The sequence below is a fragment of the Gopherus flavomarginatus genome, chromosome 1 (assembly GCF_025201925.1).
Source record: "Gopherus flavomarginatus isolate rGopFla2 chromosome 1, rGopFla2.mat.asm, whole genome shotgun sequence".
Lineage (NCBI taxonomy): Eukaryota > Metazoa > Chordata > Testudines > Testudinidae > Gopherus > Gopherus flavomarginatus.
In genome coordinates this window covers 250053568-250074945 of record NC_066617.1, presented here as the reverse complement: position 1 = coordinate 250074945, position 21378 = coordinate 250053568, and the positions used below count along the sequence as shown (strand labels likewise).

Below are 21378 nucleotides of genomic sequence, written 5' to 3'. Positions count from 1 at the left end.
AGTACTTGGTCCTGCTAGTGAAGGCAGGGGGCTGGACTCAATGACCTTCTAAGGTCCCTTCCAGTTCTAGGAGATAGGTATTCTCCAGCTATTAATTAATATAATAATAAATTAATACCTAGAGTCTTCTTGACCCTTGTCAATTTAGATATGTACCTTGGTGCAAGACAGAAGCTGCCGTGGTGGTGGTAGATTTCCTACTGATGGATAATCTATCAGCTGTTTTTCTATACTGTTGATCACAGAGTAGTAGTAACTTATGTGCAGACTAATGGAAATGGACAAGCAGTTCCTCAGATAATGCTATCTTTTCCTTAATTAGTGTTCTCTGATAGTTGTGAAGGGCAATAGCCCTTCAACCCTTAGGGTGATGTCATTTGGAGTTTTGCAATTGGTTCCATCTTGTTTTCCTTTTTATTCAACGTATATTGGAGCTGGGAGGAGGTATGGGCAGCAGTACTGATATGCTGATAATATCCAGTATCATATCCCTGTTTCACTTGATCCAGCAGCTGGTGCTGTTGAACTCCTGGCTCAGTGCTTGGGTTGAATTGGAGCCTGGAGGAAAGTTTGCTGGCTGAGGTTCAAATTGGACAAGGCTGAAGTGTTGCTGGTTGGTTGGGAGAAGAAATCAGAAGATACTGTGTATATTATATCTGTCCCTCATATTTAGCATGTGTGCCTGCCATTTGTTTCTAGAGTTCATAATCTGCAGGTGCTTTTAAACTCCTGGCTGCTGCTGAATTATTCTATATTAATATTGCCCAGGAATGTTTTTCTCCATCCTATGGCTAAGAGACTGCTACCATTTTTGTGCCTTTGTCATCTCAAGATCGTTATAGCATGGTCTACATGAGATTGTACCTCAGTCAATGTGGAAAATGAAGCTGGTGCAGAATGCAGAATTTCAGTAGGAGCATGTGACAGTTGTGCTCAGTGATCTGTGCTATCTGCCTTTTGGTTTTTGGGAAGAATGTAAGGTGTTACTTTTTATCTGAAAAACCCTAAATGGTTTCGATCCTGTGTACTTGAAAAACTGCCTCTTTCACCTTCTCACAGTTGCTCAGATTACAATCTTGTTTATATAAAGGAGAGAGAGATGCCAGCAGGGTGTTCTCTTTTAGGGCCCTCAGCTTTGGAGAACATTTCTTTCATTCATGGCCCAAAACAGCCTGAATATAGTGACCCTTTCAGCATGCTTCAAGGCCTGTCTATTTAGCCAGGGTTTGGGGGATAGAGGGGATGATATAGGTTGTTTGTGTGGGGTAAGGGAAATTTTTTTACTGTAGTTAGTTATTTCAGGAATGAAGGTGTCGAGCAGCTGCTGGCATCATCTTTGTTATTTTTGTAATTTTAAATGTTGGTCATGTTATAGTTAAAACTTGAAAGACATATAAAAAAATAATGTATTCCCTCAACCAAGTGTGCAAATATCGCCCTTGCTGACATTACTTTGGTTTTATCTGGTTTAAGACTCAACCACTTTACCTTTATCCATTCTCCAAGTTCATAACTGCATTGGGTTATTCATTCTATTACACCAGGGATAGGCAACCTTTCCAAAGTGGTGTGCCGAGTCTTCATTTATTCACTCTGATTTAAGGTTTCCCTTGCCAGTAATTCATTTTAATGTTTTTAGAAGGTGTCTTTCTGTAAGTCTATAATATATAACTAAACTATTGTTGTATGTAAAGTAAATAAGGTTTTTAAAATGTTTAAGAAGCTTCATTTAAAATTAAATTAAAATGCAAAGCCCCCCCGGACTGGTGCCAGGACCCGGGCAGTGTGAATGCCACTGAAAATTAGCTCGCGTGCTGCCTTCGCCACGCGTGCCGTAGGTTGCCTACTCCTGTTTTACACAAACTGTAATGGTGTAGAGAGGGATACTCAGTGGTTTGAGCATTGGCCTGCTAAACCCAGGGTTGTGAGTTCAGTCCTTGAGGGGGCCACTTAAGGATCTGGGGCAAAAATCAGTAGTTGGTCCTGCTAGTGAAGGCAGGGGGCTGGACTCAATGACCTTTCAGGGTCCCTTCCAGTTCTAGGAAATAGGTATATCTCCAATTATAAAACTGGATCAGTTGTGGGGGAAATATGAAGCTGATCTCATCAGTTGTTGCAACTCATATTTCCATGTTAACTCTGTTAATATTGTATATGAGTTCAACAAAAGGGGTGACAAAATTAGCCCTGGCAAAATCCCAATTTTGACAGAACCCTTCAGAAGGAACAAACTTTTGTCCCAAACCACTCTTTGGGACCTCCCTGATAAGAATGATTCAAGGGCAGGTCTGTTGACTGCTGTTCATGCCTGTAGATATCCCAATAAAACATTGTGTGTTTGGTGTTAATTGCAGCTGACAGATCCAATAATATCAGCATGGATACTTAATCCTTATCAATTACTGTGAAATCATTTACCAGTGCAGTTTTTATATCATACCAGGTCTAAAGCCTGATTGACTGAGATCTCTGAAATCTGAGGACTTAAGAGATTACCTGAGTGTCTGCCACAACTTTCTCAGGGACCTTCCCCAAAAGTGAGTGGGTTAGAGCAGGTTAATAGGTGGCAAGATCATTGACATGTTGTTTCTTAAGCAGTTTCCTTAAGAACATCAGGTACCCTGTCCTCCTCCCCTTTAGGGGGATATTAACATTCTTCACCAATAATGAACCTAGTACATCCCTGCTGGCTTTTAGCACACAGGAAGCACATAGATCCCATATGCAGGTGGTGGAAAAGGTACTTACAAAGCCTTCGTGAGCAAGACTAATTGATATTCAGGCAGAGCATGAGAACCATTTCTTCTCCCAGCGTTATCAGAGGAATGCTACTGTAGCAACTCAGTTTGTGAGGGTGGTCAAGGGGATACTGGGGGTTACATATCACACTGGGAGACCAACAAATGGTGTACACATCACATAGAGAGGACAGCCAAAGAATCTGTGGAGCTGCTGATCAAAGGAAAACAACTAGGATGGATAACAGAAATAAACAGAAGCAGATTGCTTAATTTTAGGGTGGAAATTAGGAGCCTGTTTCTTCACTGCCTTTCACCTTGGATAGTCATTTATGTCTCTACAAAATGCTACTAGTGTAAATTAATGAAAATTTTGGGCTTGTCACTGTCTTACTAAACTGAGTGCAAAGTGTAAATAAATATTTCTGCCGTGAAATGCCTCCAGTTTATACCTTTTAAGATTAAGAAAAGTAAAATGTCTTTGTTCTTCCTGGTCCTAGTAGATTGACGATCTGAAGAAGAAAAACCATGATTTAAAGCAACATGTTATGCAATTGCTTGATAGTAAGCAGGTGGTGGAGAGTCAGGTGGACAGTTTGACCAATAAGAATGAGTATCTGTGTAAAGAACTTGCTGTAGTTGACAAACTAGCTGAACAGCTGGAAAAAGAAAAAGAATTAGTCTTGGATACTGCTGACCAGGAACTTGAGGAAGCAAAGGTATTAAATGCTAAACAGAATACATATATTATAGGGGGAGACAATAAGTTTTATAAAATTTAACCTTTTGGGATGAAACTTTATAGCCATGGTCTCTTCCTGAAGCTAAATGATTTTTATTTTTTAATGTAAAATCTTACTTATTTTAAAACTTTAAAAATGAATAAAGGAAAGAGGGAGTAATGGGTAATGAAGATTGGAACACTCCAACCTGATAAGTCTTGGAAAGGGCTCCTAGTGTAATGGGTTAAACCAGGGGTCGGCAACGTACGGCATGTGTGCCAAAGGTGGCACGCGAGCCAATTTTTGATGGCACGCGGGGCGGGCTGAACTGCTCGGCACGCGGCCACTCTGGGGTTCCTGCTGCTGGCCCCTTGCCAGCCGGTGTCCCACCGCCAGTCCCACTCAGCGCCCGCTGATGGCCTGGGTGAAGGAACCCCAGGCTGGCAGCAGGCTGAGACCCTGGCTGGCAGGAGCAAGCAGCTGAAACCCCAGAGTAGGGGTGGGCGGAGACGCTTAGCCCACTGCTGAAACCCCAGAGCTGGGAAGGTAGGCTGAGCTATGCATGTGTGGTTAACGTATCTACATGCTTATCTTTTTAATCCTTGGAATACTCAAACTCGTCCGATTTTCCAAAATTTTATTGGCAATGCAGATCTGGTAAAAGGGGATCCTGCACATTTTTTTGCTCGCCCAGACAGGCACTTCTCCTTCTTTGTCCCGATCCTGTACAGTTTATCCAGGCAAAATCCTAACTGACTGCACGTTTGTGTTCTAGTTAATTCTTAAAGGTTCAACTTCTTAAATAGCGTGTCCCCAGTCCAACCAACCTGGAAGAGAGTTCCAATTAGATGCTTCAAAAGAATAAGAAAGTGGGGCAAAAAATGCTGTATTTTCAGTTTACTTCATCGAAATAAATAAATGTAATCTGTATTACTTTTTATTCTAGACTCAAATTAGATGCCAGCAAAACAATATTAGAAAGTTGGAGCACACAATCAAAATACTTAGATCTGTAAGTTAAATATGTATTCTTAGTATTTTTGCAGCTATGTATTTATGTAAGTTATTACTTTCAAATTGCAATTAATACTAGTATACGTACATTTAATTGTCTTTCTTTTGGTTTTTACTGGTTCAATAAAATAGAAAGATTATGGAGAATATTTCCATTTCGGTTTATATTGGTAATTTTCATTCTTTAAATAGACTATAATGTATCCTTTATCTTTCAACTCACTTGAATTTTTTTGTTTTTGAGAGTCTCATTAACTTTTCTACAAAATCCAAAATGAATGCTCTGAATACTCCTAAAACAGAATTCTGCATATATGTGAAATACACACAGCCAGTATTTTATCCTTTAGATATTTATTTTAATAATCTGCTTTCCCCAAATGTTGATAACCATAACATTGAACAATGACATTTGGAAATATACACAAACTTGTATAGAAGTCTAATAAACAATTTATCAGCAAGAAAAATTTCTGGGTTACAAAATGGATGTATATTATTTGGTTCCAGATTAAACTGGTATAATTAATAGACTCCTTCATTTAACTGGGAAGTAATTTTTTGAATTTATCAAGATCACGTAGATCTCTTACCATACTACAATATTAAGCTTTTTCACAAATTTCCATGCCTACAGTATAAGGCTTTTGGTAATTACATTTGCTTCTTAGACCCCAGTCCTTTAATGAGTTGGCTGTGGAAGGACCCCTCTGCAGAGCTCACTGCCAGATTAGGGCCTTTGTGGCTTTGGTCCTGTGAGTAGGAATTGTGGGAATTAAGAGCCCTGTAGAACTAGGACCCATCAAAGATTTTCCTACGATCTTGTCATTGAACATTGCCAAGCAAAATAGGCCTTTTTGTATTGTTATAGTTATGCTAAATTGAGATGTCTTTATAACACATGTATCTACCTGTGTGATAAAGTGAACTCGTATTGAAATGGGATTTTTCTCGGCCAAAACACAGAAACGGTGTACAGATCTTATTTCATGAATGTTCAACAATTTTTGAAGGTGACTTGTAAAACTAAACATTTGGTTTATCATCCAACAGCAATGAGTGCATATTTTAAAAACCCTTTCAGGCCTTCTTCCCTGCATTATTTCTATTCCATTAGAAAATCAGGTTTTTTCTATCCTTTTTTCCTGAAAGATTCTGTAGATGTCTGGAGAACTTGATGTAATATAAACCTATTAGGACTCTAATCAGGTCAAATTTGAGTGAAAGAGAAAATGGTTCTTATTCAGTTTAACATCTATTTAAATTTAAATTAATTAGAAATACTTGGGAGAAAAGGTATCATTGTTAAAGACTCAGCACCTCTGCCTGCTCAAATAAAGGCTTTACGCCCCCGCCCCCGTCTCCCCCGCAGTCCACATCTGAGACCTCCAAAGAGTTTCCTCTCAATACTAAGGAAGATATGGAAGATGTTACTTGACATTCTTGGCATTTTTAAAGTAAAAAAAACAAGCAGAAAAATATGGATAGATCTTGTTTACACATCATAAAAAATAAAAAACCCACACCATTTTTTTATTTGCAGATGACCTTTAATTAACATAGTTACCTACCCTCCAGTTTACTATCATCCTCAAAATTCACCATCTATTACCAACACCAGACATGACAACCTCATGTTTTTCCTAGTAGTAGTAGAAGTAGTCATAATTAGAACTGTTGGTTAATCACAGTTAACATGTGCAATTAACTCAAAAAATTGATTGTGATTAATCGTAGTTTTAATCGCACTGTTAAACAATAGAATACCAATTGAAATTTATTAAATATTTTTGGATGTCTTTCTACATTTTCAAATATATTGATTTCTGTTACAACACAGAATACAAAGTGTACACTGATCACTTTATATTATTTTTATTACAAATATTTACACTGTAAAAATGATAAAAGAAATAGTATTTTTCAATTTACCTCATACAAATACTGTAGTGCGATCTTTTTGTCGTGAAAGCGCAATTTAAAAATGTTGATTGTTTTGTTTGTTTGTTAGATATCTGCATTCAAAACAAAACAAAGCAAAACTTTAGAGCCTGCAAGTCCGCTCAGTCCTACTTCTTGTTCAGCTAATCACTAAGGCAAACAAGTTTGGTTACATTTATGGAAGATAATGCTGCCCGCTTCTTATTTACAATGTCACCAGAAAGTGAGAACAGGCATTTACATTTTGTAGCTGACATTGCAAGGTATTTACATGCCAGATATGCTAAACATTTGTATGACCCTTCATATTTTGAAAACCATTCCAGAGGACATGCTTCCATGCTGATGATGCTCTTTACAAAGAAAATTGTTAATTAAATTTGTGCCTGAACTCCTTGGGGGAGAACTGTATGTCTCTGGCTCTGTTTTACCCACATTATGCCATATATTTCATGTTGTAGTAGTTTTGGATGGTGACTCAGCATGTTTGTTTTAAGAACACTCTCACTGCAGATTTGACAAGACGCAAAGAAGGTACCAGTGTGAGATTTCTAACTGACCCAAGATTTAAGAATCTGAAGTGCCTTCCAAAATTTGAGAGGGACGAAGTGTGGAGCATGCTTTCAGAAGTCTTAAAAGATCAGTACTCCAATGTGGAAACTACAGAACCCGAACCACCAAAAAAGAAAATCAACCTTCTGCTGGTGGCATCAGACTCAGAGGATCAAAATGAACATGCATCGGTCTGCACTGCTTTGGATTGCTATCGAACAGAACCTGTCATCAGTGTGGACACGTCCTCTGGAATGATGATTGAAACACGAAGGAACATATGAATCCTTTTAGTGCATCTGGCATGTAAATATCTTGAGACACCGGCTAGAACAATGCCATGCAAATGCCTGTTCTCACTTTCAGGTGACACTGTAAACAAGAAGCAGGCAGCATTATTTCCTGCAAATGTAAACAAACTTGTTTGTCTGAGCGATTGGCTGAACGAGATATAGGAATGAGTGGACTTGTAGGCTCTAAAGTTTTACATTGTTTTATTTTTGAATGAAGTTATTTTTTGTACATAATTCTACATTTGTAAGTTCAACTTTCATGATAAAGAAATTGCACTACAGTACTTGTATTAGGTGAATTGAAAAATATGATTTTGTTTTTTACAGTGCAAATATTTGTAATCAGAAATAAACGTAGTGAGCACTACACACTTTGTATTCTGTGTTGCAAATGAAATGAATATATTTGAAAATGTAGAAAACATCCAAAATATTTAAATAAATGGTATTCTATTGTTTAATTTTTATTTTTTTTAATCGCATGATTAATTGCAATTCCTAGTTATAATATATAGCAGTATCTAATTATTATAGTCAGTAGTTTAATGGTGCTTCCTGTTAACTTGGTGGTAACGTATCAAGGGTTAATCATCACGTTCCCATTTTGTCTTGGAGTTTATTTAGCTCAGGATTACCTTTTAAGCAGGAAGCATTCTCAAGTTGCCATCTAAGTACACAATCTTTGTTATATTTAAGATACTGAAAGTTTCAAGGAGAACTCTTGTAAATGGAAAAGTAGTTAAGAGAAAAGATGGAACAAACTGAATAACTGAACACCCTATTAGATCAACTGTAGAATTACCTGCTTGTAGTTGGGAAAATGTTTCAAAATGTGAAAATGCCAATATCCTCAAGTAGTTACTTCACTTCAATATTTTGAAAAGTATGTTTATCCACTTTGTTGAAATATAAGTGCATTACATTTTAAAATGTTATATTTCAATGAACACATTTTTTGTTTTGGTACTTACAAGGTTATTTTAGAAACAGAATCTGAAAAAACACTAGGGAAGTCTCCTTCAAGACTGGATACCTTTATCAAGACATTGGAGGAGGACAGAGATTATTATAAAAGTGAAGCTGAGAATTTGAAGAAGATGTTTCGAAACACATCTTCAAGTCCTAAGCACAGCCCCACTCGTAGCAGCATTTCAAAACATTCTTCACCTATCCAGGTAAGCTTGCAATACATTATAGAATAGCAGTTATGCATTTATTTTGTACTGAAATCCCTAAAACAGGATGTGGCTCCAAATCCATGTTCAGTAATAAGATAGTCTATTAGTTATGAAAATGGATGGCAACCTCAGGCAATTCACACGTAGCTAAGCACTGCCTTGTTCTAGATTTACATCTCCTTAAGGCTTACTGTGATTGCATTTAAATACTTCATAAAGTGTTTAATAAAAATAGTTTTGTGATAGTTAGGCAATTACTAGCCCAAAAAAAGGTGAACCAAATCCTTCAGTTTCATGATATAAAGTCAGATTGAGAAGACTGAGTTTTTGCACATGGAAGAGATTTCCAATCTCAATTTAGTATTTTTATTTAGTATATAACATTGATAAAAATGCTTATGCATCTAGTTTTGATTGTGTTGAATCTGTTCAGGGCTGGGCTTTCTATTTTGTGAGTGTATAGTAGTAATTTCAAAACCTACAGTACTAGGAAATGTGTACAAATTTGTTTCTCATCATTAAACTTTTTTGACATTCTTTAAGGGAATGAGTTCAGATCCAGAAGTTATGAAAATATTCAGAGAACGTGAAGAACTTAAGTCAATGCTGGAAAAATATGAGCGCCACATGGCAGAAATTCAGGGTAACGTCAAGGTTCTAACAGCTGAGAGAGACAAAATCATCATTCTTTATGATCGGGTAATTGTACTCACAGGAGCAAGAAAGCTAGTGGGAAAAATAATAATTGCAGCACTTAAAAAGAAAAAATATTTTAGTCTTGTACTTGCATTAGAAATTCAGGTCTCATCTACTCTGGAAGATTCTATGGTTGAAGTTTATCCCGTTTTGGGATGACACTTAGGCAGGTGTTTAAGTCCCCTGGACTTCAATTTAAGCTCATTCATAAATGCTGTCCTGAATAGGGATGCTTTCCTGAATCAAAGAATACATACATGAGTCATTGCATTCAGACTTTGACCTCATTACCCACAACATTGCTGAGGTGCACTTATATCACCAGTCACATGTCTTGTGATTAAAGTTGGTCAGAATTTTTTTTTTAGACGTTGACTTTTTGAAAAATCCAAAACTGAAATATTTCTGCCAGTAATGTAAATAGTTTGATTTGGACATGCCACTGCAGCATCTTATGGGAGTTGTAGTTTTGGTGCCTCGTGTTTCTATTCTTTTCTATAGGCCAAGCTTCCTGTTCAGACTATATCTCCCATGATGCACCATAGTCTTTCTTGATAAGAGCACGTGATGCAGCATTGGAATGTCAGGTGCTTAGTTTTTCAATGAAAAAAATCTCAATTTTTGCAGAAAGCAGACTTCTTTTGCAAAAACATTCAATGACAAATCCAATTTTCTGTTAAAGTTTTGATGGAAAATTTTTGACCAGCCTTATTTGTAAAATATTTAGTCCATAATACATTACATTATCTGTTTCACATTTCACATGTGTTTAAAAATAACAGGCACAGGAAGAAATATCTCGACTTCACCGAGATGTTATCAAATCTCCCAAGATTCCTAAAACGACTGTGACAGCCCAGGCGATCTTAAGGCGTGTGGAGACAGAAAGGGATGCGGCTGTTTCTGACTTCCGAAGGATGACCACAGAACGAGATAGCCTCAGGGAGAGGTTAAAGGTTTGATTTTTATCCCAGCTTGTTATAGCATCATAATATAGTTAAGTTTGCAATGTAGTATCCAATATGTGGTTCAACTAAATGTATGCAATGAACTTTAAAAGTAACATTTTGTATGTATTTTTTGTTGTTTGTTTGAAACAGATTGCCCAGGAGACTGCATTTAATGAGAAGGCTCACTTGGAACAGAGAATTGAAGAGCTGGAATCAACAGTTCAAGATGTAAGGAAAATATGTCTTGTTTACATATAGAATTATTATTAATATCATAAAGGTGACATTCGTGGTTAAAGATCTGCAGGTATAGTTTTAGGGCCTGCTTTTCTAAATGCACATATGAGTAACTGTACATGCCTGAATTGTCCCATTTAAGTCAATTTGATTGTTCAGATGAGTAAAATGTTGGCTGGACTGAGTCCTTAATTTATAAAAGAAAAACATTAATAAAGAAAATTTACATATTAAATATATCATTTCAGAGATTATAGTGTTTGAAGTAAAAACTTGAGTTCATCACATCGAAGAATGTAATGGAAGCTTGTATGCTCTCAAAGTGAGATTCTAATATACCAGTAACTGAACATTTACTTACAAACAGGGCTTAAATTCATCCAGAGCCCATCGGAGCAGGGCTCTGGTAAATATTTTCAAACCTGCGGGAGCCTTGTGGCTCAGGGCTTCAGATTCATGGGAGCCCAGGTGTGTGGAAAGTGGCTCAAAAAAATAATTGTTGAGAATTTAAGCCCTGATTTACAAGTTTAAATAGTTGTTCTGTACTCTGCATTCTCTTGGGTATAACCTTGGTTAATGGACACCCTTTTCTTTCTGCAACTCACTTGATAAATATGGAGCCCGAGTACTTCAATATTCGGGTCTTGTGATTTGAGTGTTGAGAAAGTTGCTGAATGTACCGGAGTCATATTGATTTGCTCTCAAATGGTTTGACCATTGATTAGAGCAGGGTTTCTCAAACAGAGGTCGCCGCTTCTGTAAGAAAGTCCCTGGCAGGCCAGGCCGGTGTGTTTACCTGCCGTGTCCGCAGGTCCTGCGGATCGCTGCTCCCATTGGCCTGGAGCAGCGATCCGTGGCCAGTGAGAGCCACAATCAGCCAGACCTGTGTACGGGGCACGTAAACACACCGGCCCGCGCCCAGCCCACCAGGGGCTTTCCCTACAGAAGCGGCAACCCCTGTTTGATGAAACCCTGGATTAGAGTAAAGTAGTGAATCAGTAAACTAGGAAAGAGAAGAAGGTGGAGAATTTGTGTAGGTTTTTTTTCTTACAGTGTTAAATCTTTAAATAGATTAGAGCAAGTGATTTCTTTGAATATTAAACCTTTTACTAATCAAGCTGTTATCTTTTTGAAGTGATCTGATTTTAATGTTGGTTTGCAGGGAATCCAGATTGAGATTCTGGAATTATTCTTTGTTTCTGGACTACAGAACTGAGGGTAGTACAGGGATAGCTTAATAAGACTTAAATTGGAGCCTTTTGCTCTACAGCAGGGGTTGGCAACCTTTCAGAAGTGGTGTGCCGAGTCTTCGTTTAGTCACTGTAATTTAAGGTTTCGTGTGCCAGTAATAAATTTTAATGTTTTTAGAAGGGCTCTTTCTGTAAGTCTATAATATATAACTAAACTATTGTTGTATGCAAAGTAAATAAGGTTTTCAAAATGTTTTAAGAAGCTTCATTTAAAATTAAACTAAAATGGAGAGCGCCCCTAGACCGGTAGTCAGGACCCGGGCAGTGTGAGTGCCACTGACAATCAGCTCTCGTGCCGCCTTCGGCAGATGTTCCATAGGTTGCCGACCCCTGCTCTACAGTAATCTATCTGGGTATCTTTGCTCAGGAGAGAGCTATGTTTTATATTTTTATGCAGTGATTTTACTGCAATTCTTTCACTCATTATCATCATCATTTTGTTCAATATCTTCATTAATGATCTGGAGGATGGTGTGGACTGCACTCTCAGCAAGTTTGCAGATGATACTAGACTGGGAGGAGTGGTAGATACGCTGGCGAGTAAGGATAGGAGTCAGAGGGACCTAAACAAATTAGAGGATTGGGCCAAAAGAAACCTGATGAGGTTCAACAAGGACAAGTGCAGAGTCCGGCACTTAGTACGGAAGAATCCCATTCACTGTTACAGACTAGGGACTGAATGGCTAGGAAGCAGTTCTGCAGAAAAGGACCTAGGGGTTACAGTGTACGAGAAGCTGGATGTGAGTCAACAGTGTGCCCTTGTTGCTAAGAAGGCTAACAGCATTTTGGATTGTTTAAGTAGGGGCATTGCCAGCAGATTGAGGGACATGATCATTTCCCTCCATTCGACATTGGCGAGGCCTCGTCTGGAGTACTGTGTCCAGTTTTGGGCCCCACACTACAAGAAGGATGTGGAAAAATTGGAAGGAGTCCAGCGGAGAGCAACAAAAATGATTAGGGGCCTGGCGCACATGACTTATGAAGAGAGGCTGAGGGGACTGAGATTATTTAGTCTGCAGAAGAGAAGAATGAGGGGGGATTTGATAGCTGCTTTCAACTACCTGAAAGGGGGTTCCAAAGAGGATGGATCTAGACTGTTCTCAGTTGTACCAGATGACAGAACAAGGAGTAATGGTCTCAAGTTGCACTGGGGGATGTTTTGGTTAGATATTAGGAAAAACTTTTTCACTAGGAGGGAGGTAAAGCACTGGAATGGGTTACCTAGGGAAGTAGTGGAATCTCCTTCCTTAGAGGTTTTTAAGGTCAGGCTTGACAAAGCCCTGGCTGGGATGATTTAGTTGGGAATTGGTCCTGCTTTGAGCAAGGAGTTGGACTAGATGACCTCCTGAGGTCCCTTCCAACTCTAATGTAACATGATGATGATCACAGAATAATAGCTTGTGCTATATCATCCAACACCGTGATTTTTAATTCTTTTAGGTACCATATGAGTTTTATGGTTGGGCATAAGCACCAAACCAAGATTTCCACTAGCAGGGCAACCTACTATTAGAGCTGAAAGATATGACCCAGTAACTCACACTTTCTTTCTATGATCTGTCTCAGGCAAATAGTATAGTTTTGCTAGTGCTGCTCTATGTCGGATACATAGATATACTACAAGATGATAGACACACTCCAATTTCTTTCCATTGATCAGTGGGCTTTGAATCAGGCCCTGAGCTCAAAAGATTCTATGGAGATCTGCCTTTCAAATAAAATATTTACAGTACAAATCAGAGTATAATTTGAACTAGCAGAAGAAATAGTCTATATAAGACATACTCTTCTTTAAGTGATTGCTAATGTCAATTCCAATTAGGTGTGTGCATGCTGCATGCCTGACAGATTTTTCCCCTAGCAGTATCAGTAGGGTCAGCCTGGGCACCTCCTGGAGTTGCACCTTCTTGGCGCTGGATATAGGGCCCTGCGAACCCGCCAACCCCTCAGTTCCTTCTTGCTACCAGTGATGGCTAGCTGGAACGTCCCATAGCTTTTACCTTGGCAAGCACGTTTTCTTGGCAGTGTCCTTTCTCTCCATTTTATATAGTTGTAGTTAGTTATTAGTACTTAGTGGTAATTTTTTAAGTTTCCTTTGGGGGTCTCCCCCACACACACGCACAGCGATATCCCAGCACTGGGGCATGCCTCGGTCCCCAGGCTTCAAGGCATATGTAGATTGCTGCAGGTCTGCCCAGAAGTGATCCACACACTTTGTACTTGATGTGTCTCGGCAAGGGTTATCTCAGGGAGCGCTGCAAAATTTGCAGAGGGTTCTGTCTTAGGACCTCTCCCATCTAAAAGACCGGGATCAGCACGTCCATATTTTATTCATGGAGGCAGCTCTTTGACCCCAGTCAGACCCTGGCACACTGGAGCCAGACCCAAGCACCTTCTCTTTGGTGTGCAGTGCGCTGGCACCCTGGACCTGCAAGCCAGTGCCGAGGAAGGACTCTTCCAGAGACCTCAGCATCACCATAGCTCCATGCACAGAGCCATGTCACAGACCTCCGTGAGGCACCGGTCGCAATCCCCAGTACCTCAGAAGAAGAAATCTGACAGAGGTCGTTCTCCAGCCAGGCCTAAGGACCAGGCAGCTCAACCGCCATGGGTTTTGTCGACTCCTGCCCCAACGGGGGTTCAGTCATGTCTGGACTTCCATCACTTGCCAGCCTGCCAAAATGAAGACATGCAGCTCCCATCCACACTGGAGGCATTTGAAGCTTTGTCGGGTCTCTTGGAACTTATGGTGCCAACCTCCCCTCCAAGGTAGGAGAGGTTGCTGACACTGGTTCGGGCCCTGGTGAAATCAATGGGCAAGCTGGTGATGATGGGTCTACGTGCACCATCCCTGATGCACTGCCCTCTGGCATCTGCAGCTCATGTGGAGAAGCCACACTGGTCCCACAGCTCATGGTATCTATCCCCAGCACCAAGGGGTTTTGCACCTCCGTGGTTGTCCCAGTTGGAGACTTTGGAGTCAGAAGCGGAGTCATTATGCTCCAGGAAGAGCAGGAGGTCCCCATCCTGCAGAGACCATCAGCCTTACCTGGCACCGTGGCCGAGTCAGTGGCAAGCCCTACCCTAGTGGCCCTTCTGGACACCCTGGGCCTATCACCAGAGCCAGGAGCAGAGCCAGGGATCCAGGTCAGTGTTGATAGTCTCAGCATCCTTTGGGCCACTGCAGACACTTTCAGCACCAGGGACATCAACGGTAGCACAGCTGATCACAATACCAGCGTTGACAGTTCCAGCACTGATACCATCTGAGCCACCGGCACTGACACTCTCAGCTCCAGGAACCTTCCCGTAGGCTTCAACACCAGAGATCTTCGTCTTTTGGGACCCCAGAGGGGCTAAGGGCAGAGAGCAAGCTCTATCTCCAGTCAGTCTCTCATCCTCTTCCTCCCCGGATGAGGTGGGGGTAGGCACATCGACTGCTCTGGCCTTGAAGGACAGCAGGGTTCTAGAACAGCTGCTGAGACAGGTGGCCCAGAACCTTAACATCAATATAGAGGAAGCGGTGGAGGATGCCAACCCTATGGTGGATATCCTTTCCCCTCCTGGACCATCCCGTATTGCGCTGCCACTGATAAAGACTATCCGTGAAGTCACTAAGACCCCGTGGCAGACCCCGGCCTCTTTGCCTCCTACCGCTAAAAGATATGAGCGGAGATATTTTGTCCCCTCCAAAGGGTTTTAACATCTTTATATGCCCCCCTCCCGCCGCCAGATTCCCTGGTAGTGGATATGCCAACAAATGCAAGCACCAGGGATACCAGGGGCCCTCCCCAAAACATTCAGAGGCCAAAAAATTGGACCTGTTTGGGAGGAAGGTGTACTCACACTCTCGCCATGCAGCAGAAACATTTTTAGGCTGCAGCTCCTGCAGAACAGGCAAGAGAGCTCACAGAGGACAAATAGGAACTCCAGGAAGAGACCTCACCCCTTGACTGGTCAAGGCACTGGCCAGTTGAAACCTTCATCAGGCCAGAAGCAGGCCCTTTGAAGGTGCAAACGAGAATGGCGCACCAGTACAAAGACTGGATCCCCCTCCTGCCTTACCTTTTTGTCCCATGCGACACAACAGGAATTGCCAGCAGTTTTGCTCCTTCCTGAATCGCAGCCCGGGCTCCATCATGGATGCATTCCACCTTCCTTGGGGGGACCACTTCCTCTACGCATTTCTTCCCTTCCCTCTCATACTCAAGGTGCTTCTCAAAGTTCAGAGGGACGAGGCCTCAGTGATATTGATAGACCCAGCCTAGCCCCATCAACATTGGTACACATCTCTCCTGTAATTGTCCGTGGAAGCCCTAATCATGTTGCCCCTCTTCCCAGACTTGATAACTCAGGATCATGGCTGTCTCCAGCACCCGAACCTCAAGTCATTGCACCTCATGGTGTGGTAGCTCCATGGCTTGAACCCGATGGAGCTCTTCTGTTCGGACCCGGGCATAGAAATCCTCCTTGGCAATAGGAAACCCTCCATCAGGGCGATCTCCCTGGCCAAATGGAAGAGATTTTCTATCTGGTTAGCGCAACACCATCTGTCTCCGACGCTCAAGTCTGTTTCCCCCTTATACCAGACTACCTTCTCCATCTTAAGCAGCAGGGGCTGTCCATGTTGTCAATAAAGGTTCACTTGGCCTCCATCTCTGCCTTCCATCCAGGTGGAAAGGGCTGGTCAGTCTTTGCCAACCCTATGGTCGTTTTCTGAAAGGTCTCAACAAGCTATATCTGCGTGTCCAACAGCCAGTCCCGGCCTGGAATCTCAATCTGGTGCCACCCTTAGAACCGCTGGCAACATGCTTTCTGTTCTACCTCTCGTACAAGGTGGTGTTTCTGGTAGTTATAACCTCAGTCAGAAGGGCTCAAGGCCTTACCATCAGAGCCTCCTTACACTGGGGTCTACAAGGACATGGTTCAGCTCAGATCCCAGCCAGCATTCCTCCCTAGGGTTGTCTCCCAGTTTCAAGTCAACCAGGATATTCCTCTCCCAGTTTTCTACCCTAAGCTGCACACAAGCAGGAGGGAACAAAGACTTCACTTGCTAGACGTTGAGCTAACCAAATCATTCTGGAAGTCCATTCAGTTGTTCGTCGTGGTAGCAGACAGAATGAAAGGGCTTCCGGTCTCCTCCCAAAGGATTTTGTCATGGATCACATCCTGCATCTGGGAATGCCATGGCCTGGTGAAGGTACCTGCCCCTCCACTCACAGCACCCTCCACCAGGGCACAGGCTTCAGCAGCAGTGTTCGTGGCACACTTTCCAACCCAGGAAATATGCAGAGCAGTGACTTGATCCTCTGTTCATACATTCATATCGCATTATGCCATTACCCAGCAGGCCAGAGACGATACAGCCTTTGGTAAGCAGTGCATTTGGTAAGCATTTAAGCTCCAAATTTAGGCTTGGGAATCACCTAATTGAAATTGACATGAGCAGTCACTCGAAGAAGAAAAAACAGTTACCTTCTCGTAACAGTTTTTTGAGATGTGTTGCTCATGTCCATTCCAATACCCACCTTCCTACCCCTCTGTCAGAGTAGCAGGCAAGAAGGAACTGAGAGGGTGGCAGGTTGGCAGGGCCCTATGTCAAGTGCCATGAAGGCATGACCCCAGGGGGTGACCAGGCTAACCCTACGGATAGTATTAGCAGGAAAATCTTCTGTCTGTCATGCACACGTGTGCACACACACCTAATTGGAATGGACAGGAGCAACACATGTCGAAGAACGACAGCTACAAGAAGGTTAGTAACTGGTTGGTTGTTTTTTTTCTGCAGTTCTTAATGTCTAGTCATTTTACTCCTATAGCTTGACAGTGAACGTTTGGAACAAATATCAAAGATAGCACTGATGAAAGAGACCATAGATTCTGTGGAAATGGAGATGAAAATATTGGCAAGAAGGGCACTGGATTCAGAAAGTGAGCTCAGCAGACAAAAAGCAGAATGTGCTTCACTAAGGTAATAAAAGCATATACATAAAAATGACTGCAATTATAAAATAAGCATACATCCACTGTTTTGTCAAAGCTATTCTGTTTATTTGAAGGAGAAGGAGCTTGTGACAGACTGTTCTCATGACATGCATCTGAGGAAGTGGGTATTCACCCACGAAAGCTCATGCTCCAAAACCTCTGTTAGTCTATAAGGTGCCACAGGATTCTTTGCTGTTCTCATGAGGGGCCCTCAGATTTGTAACCAACTCTCCTTCCTTCCCCAGCCTTCACCTTGGTCTGATATAGCCTAGGTTTGTTGACCGTCAGAGCATGCTGCAAGGCATATCTGTTTTCTCTGGCTTTTGCAAAAGGTGAAATTTGATGAGAATTGAGGTTTATGTGGGGTTAGGGATTTTTCTAGGAGTGTTTAAGGGTTACATTTTGTTGGATATTGTCAGCAGCTAATTTTATATTTAAGTTTTGTAACTCCTTTAAGACCCTTGTTTACTTCTATAAGTTGAAGTAAATACAGAAACAAACATACGTTTCATGTAATAGCCAGGTTTCAGCCTCCTCAAGCTGCCCTCTCTCTGTTCTTGAGAGAGGCTCCAAGAGGAGGAAATGATATTGGAGCTTCTTTCAAGGATTGGTGCTACCAGCCTGACTGAAACTTCTAGCCATTACCAAGAGCCACTAGTGAGACAAGAGCCATGAGCCACCCTCAGGGGAGGACTACAGGGAAGAATGCACGTTAGGCAGCATGTGCAGGAGGGAAGAGGGGACCCAGGTGGCAAGGGAGAAAGATCAACAAAAGGGAAACGTGCAGAGAACTGGGGAAGAAGAGGACAAGGTGGCACAGAAGTGTGTACAGGAGAGAGGGGAACACATTGAAAGGAAAGATATTGTGATTCTTTTCCAAGATGGTAAAAAAATCTACTCCCCTTAAACATGCTTTAGATACATGTCTTCTGTTACTTACAAGTAATTGCTGTAGTTGCCATGTGAATGTTGCACTGTTACGAATAGATCTGTGATGGACAGGGAAGCTGTTCCACAGAATTGTGAATGTGAGTGTCCCAACTTCATGAGCACCATCAAAAAAAATCTGTGTTCTTTATCTTAATTTCAATTATTTTTAAGATTGTTCTTGTTATACCTTCAACGTAGCACTAATAGCTCTTTCCAGTTTCAAAGCACAGTATGAGCAGGTATAAGCTTCACTATCTAGCTCTATCAGTGCACCTCAGTCATGATTTATAAGTTTGTAACTTTGCCCATCCCAGTCTTAGGCATCTTCTAATCAGAGCTTATAGTTGATTAAAAGTTTTTTTTTATCTTATTCTAATCCTTTGAGCTGTCCAGTCTCTCAAAACACCTTTAATTCTGTGGGATTCATCACAGGAATAGACCAGTCTTCATAATTAAAGATAGACGAAGATAAATGTTGGTGCAATATCCAAGATTACTTGAAATATCTCAAGAAATGCTGATTTATTTAACTTTGGCAGTTGTGGTGACATTAGAGAACGTGAGAAAAGTTTATTAATATACAATGTTTTCATTAAAGCTATCACTCTTAATACTTCCATAGCTTATTAAATGAAAAGACAGAACAGAGTCTTTCAGAGACGCAGCGACATCTTGCTAAAAAAAAATATGAATTACAACTTACCCAGGAGAAAATTATGGTTTTGGATGAAAAAATTGGTGAGTTAGATATTTAGTTAAAATTAGTGGTAGTATTGCTTTCTCTTCCTCACTTCTTCCCTGTTATATAAAAAGTAATGTTTAATCAACTGTTTTATTTTATACTATTTTAAGTGTTCCAGTAGTACAAAGGCAAACAATTAATTTGTCACCAGAAATTCAAAATTAAAATAGTTTTATATTTTATGGCTAGAGGAAAGCATATAGATATATCAAAAAACTTTTTTCTTACTTTCATCGACAAAAAGCAAATAACTTATTTTCTGTTTTTAGAAGGAGTTTTCTCCCTATCTCAGACCAGCATAATTAAGATGGGTATTAATAAAGTTATTCCTAATAAACTGCTCATACTATTAGTTGAACAATAAGTTTTGTTACCCATTTGATTTGTTTGGGCTCATCAGTAATATTTGCTTAACAGACTGTAGCTCCCAATTCTGCAAGGTGCTGAGATAGTACTTCTTGGGACTGTTCTTTTAATAAAGGATGTAAATAGTCAGAATAAATTTTCAAATGCAGTACAGAGCAATATGCTCAAGACAGGAGTAAAAAGAGATGGGTGCAGGAATGGTAGGTCATTTTGAGGACCATTGACTAAACTAGGGCCCAGTTATATAGCACTGGATAACTACTTTATAGATCACAGTTAACATCATCTGCACTCACCAAAGTAAAATGCAGCAGTTTGAAAAAAGAAAATGAAATGTATTATAGGTGGCAAAACCTACAGTTAAAATGGCCCAATGTTTTCTGTTATATGAAATTTTGTTTTCAGTTGCTTATGTGTACCTGTTGTGGTTGCTGGGAGATAGGGGACCTAACCCCTCCCAAAGCTAAAAACCCTCAACCAAGAGGGATTCAGGCCACAAGTAAATTCAGGGGACAACAAATGGGGAAAAAACAGGGACAGGAGTGAAGGTCAAAGGCTTAAAATTAGGGAACCGGGAGGGGAGACAGCTCAGAAAACACCTGACAGCTCAGAGAACTCCTGACAGCACTCACTACTTCTCAGAGGCATCTTAAGGAGTCAGTGGACACTTCCCAGAGGAACTCTGTTTGGAGGCATGACTTAACATTGGATTTGAAATAGGCCCCATAGTTGCAGAGGACTCCATGGAAGGTGTATACTATTTGTACCACTGAGGCAGGCAGCTGTAGGCCTACCCATAATTAAAGGCCCACTCACTCAATTGAGGGGGAAGAACCACTAAATCCAGGGTACAAGAAAGTAGTTGGGGCAACAAATGAAAAAACAGGAGCAGGAGTGAGGTGAGAGGTAAAGAATGAGGGATTCAGAGGTGGACATTGAGCAGAGAATCCCTGACAGTGCCCACTGCTCCTCAGAGGCATCCAGGGATAAACTAATGGCTGATTGAGGGTGGATTTGTTCTGATGACCTACAGGTGAAAGCCTGAATTATATATAATTATCATGCTGCCCCCAAGCCATTTGGTTCTCTCCCGTTAGAGGGTGTGGATGAATGAGGTAGGGGGTTGGAGAAAAGGTGGTCTCATGGTTAAGGCAGCTGAATGCTGCCAGGGGAATTGGATTCTATCCCTGCCTCTGCCACACAGTTCCTGTGTGATGCTAGGAAGGTCAATAGGAAAGTCATCTTTTAAAAGTGGTCATTAATTGTTTGTTCCTCATTTTCTGGGTGCCAAACTTGAGACCCTGGGGCCTGATTTGCAGAATTGATGAGCATTCATAGCTGCAATGGAATTCAATTCAAGTTGTTCTTTGAATGTATAAAGTGTTATATAATGCTACATACAGATTCTAGGTGTCTCAAATTAGTAACCCTAAATTAGTGACTACTTTTGACCTTAATCTCTTTTTGTACCTCAGTTCCTTGTCAGTTAAATAGGGATGATAATGCCCCGTCATCTCACAGGGGTGTTGTAAAAATAAATTAATGTTTGAAGCACTCGAATACTGTAGTGATGAGCACCATAGAAAAACTCAGGAGGAAATTAATAATGATTTCTTCACAGCAGAGCATGAATAGTATGCAGTAATTCAGTCTTGGGAGCATGTGTTGATCAATAAGGAGAAAACAAATACTGAATAGCAGCTCACTGAGTGAGCACCCCTTATTCTGTACAATGAATGAGGCAGGTGAAAAACTGTAATAATATAACTAAATGATGTATGATA

The 21378-nt window shown here is 40.9% G+C and overlaps 1 protein-coding gene across 9 annotated transcripts in view; it reads left to right on the top strand.

Annotated features, from left to right (window-relative positions):
* Window positions 1-21378, top strand: part of TSGA10 (testis specific 10) — a 101234-nt gene that overhangs the window by 10414 nt on the left and 69442 nt on the right. For 4 of the 9 annotated variants that reach the window (XM_050931713.1, XM_050931731.1, XM_050931686.1 and 1 more), the window contains 8 exons: window positions 3242-3457; window positions 4407-4472; window positions 8235-8435; window positions 8982-9137; window positions 9917-10090; window positions 10235-10312; window positions 17391-17542; window positions 19109-19224. In XM_050931713.1, coding sequence (XP_050787670.1) covers window positions 3287-3457; window positions 4407-4472; window positions 8235-8435; window positions 8982-9137; window positions 9917-10090; window positions 10235-10312; window positions 17391-17542; window positions 19109-19224 — 1114 coding nt within the window. In that variant the 5' untranslated portion in view covers window positions 3242-3286. Of the gene's footprint in view, window positions 1-3238; window positions 3458-4406; window positions 4473-8234; window positions 8436-8981; window positions 9138-9916; window positions 10091-10234; window positions 10313-17390; window positions 17543-19108; window positions 19225-21378 lie in introns of all 9 variants that reach the window. The other 5 variants (XM_050931705.1, XM_050931695.1, XM_050931740.1 and 2 more) reach the window with 3 other exon arrangements.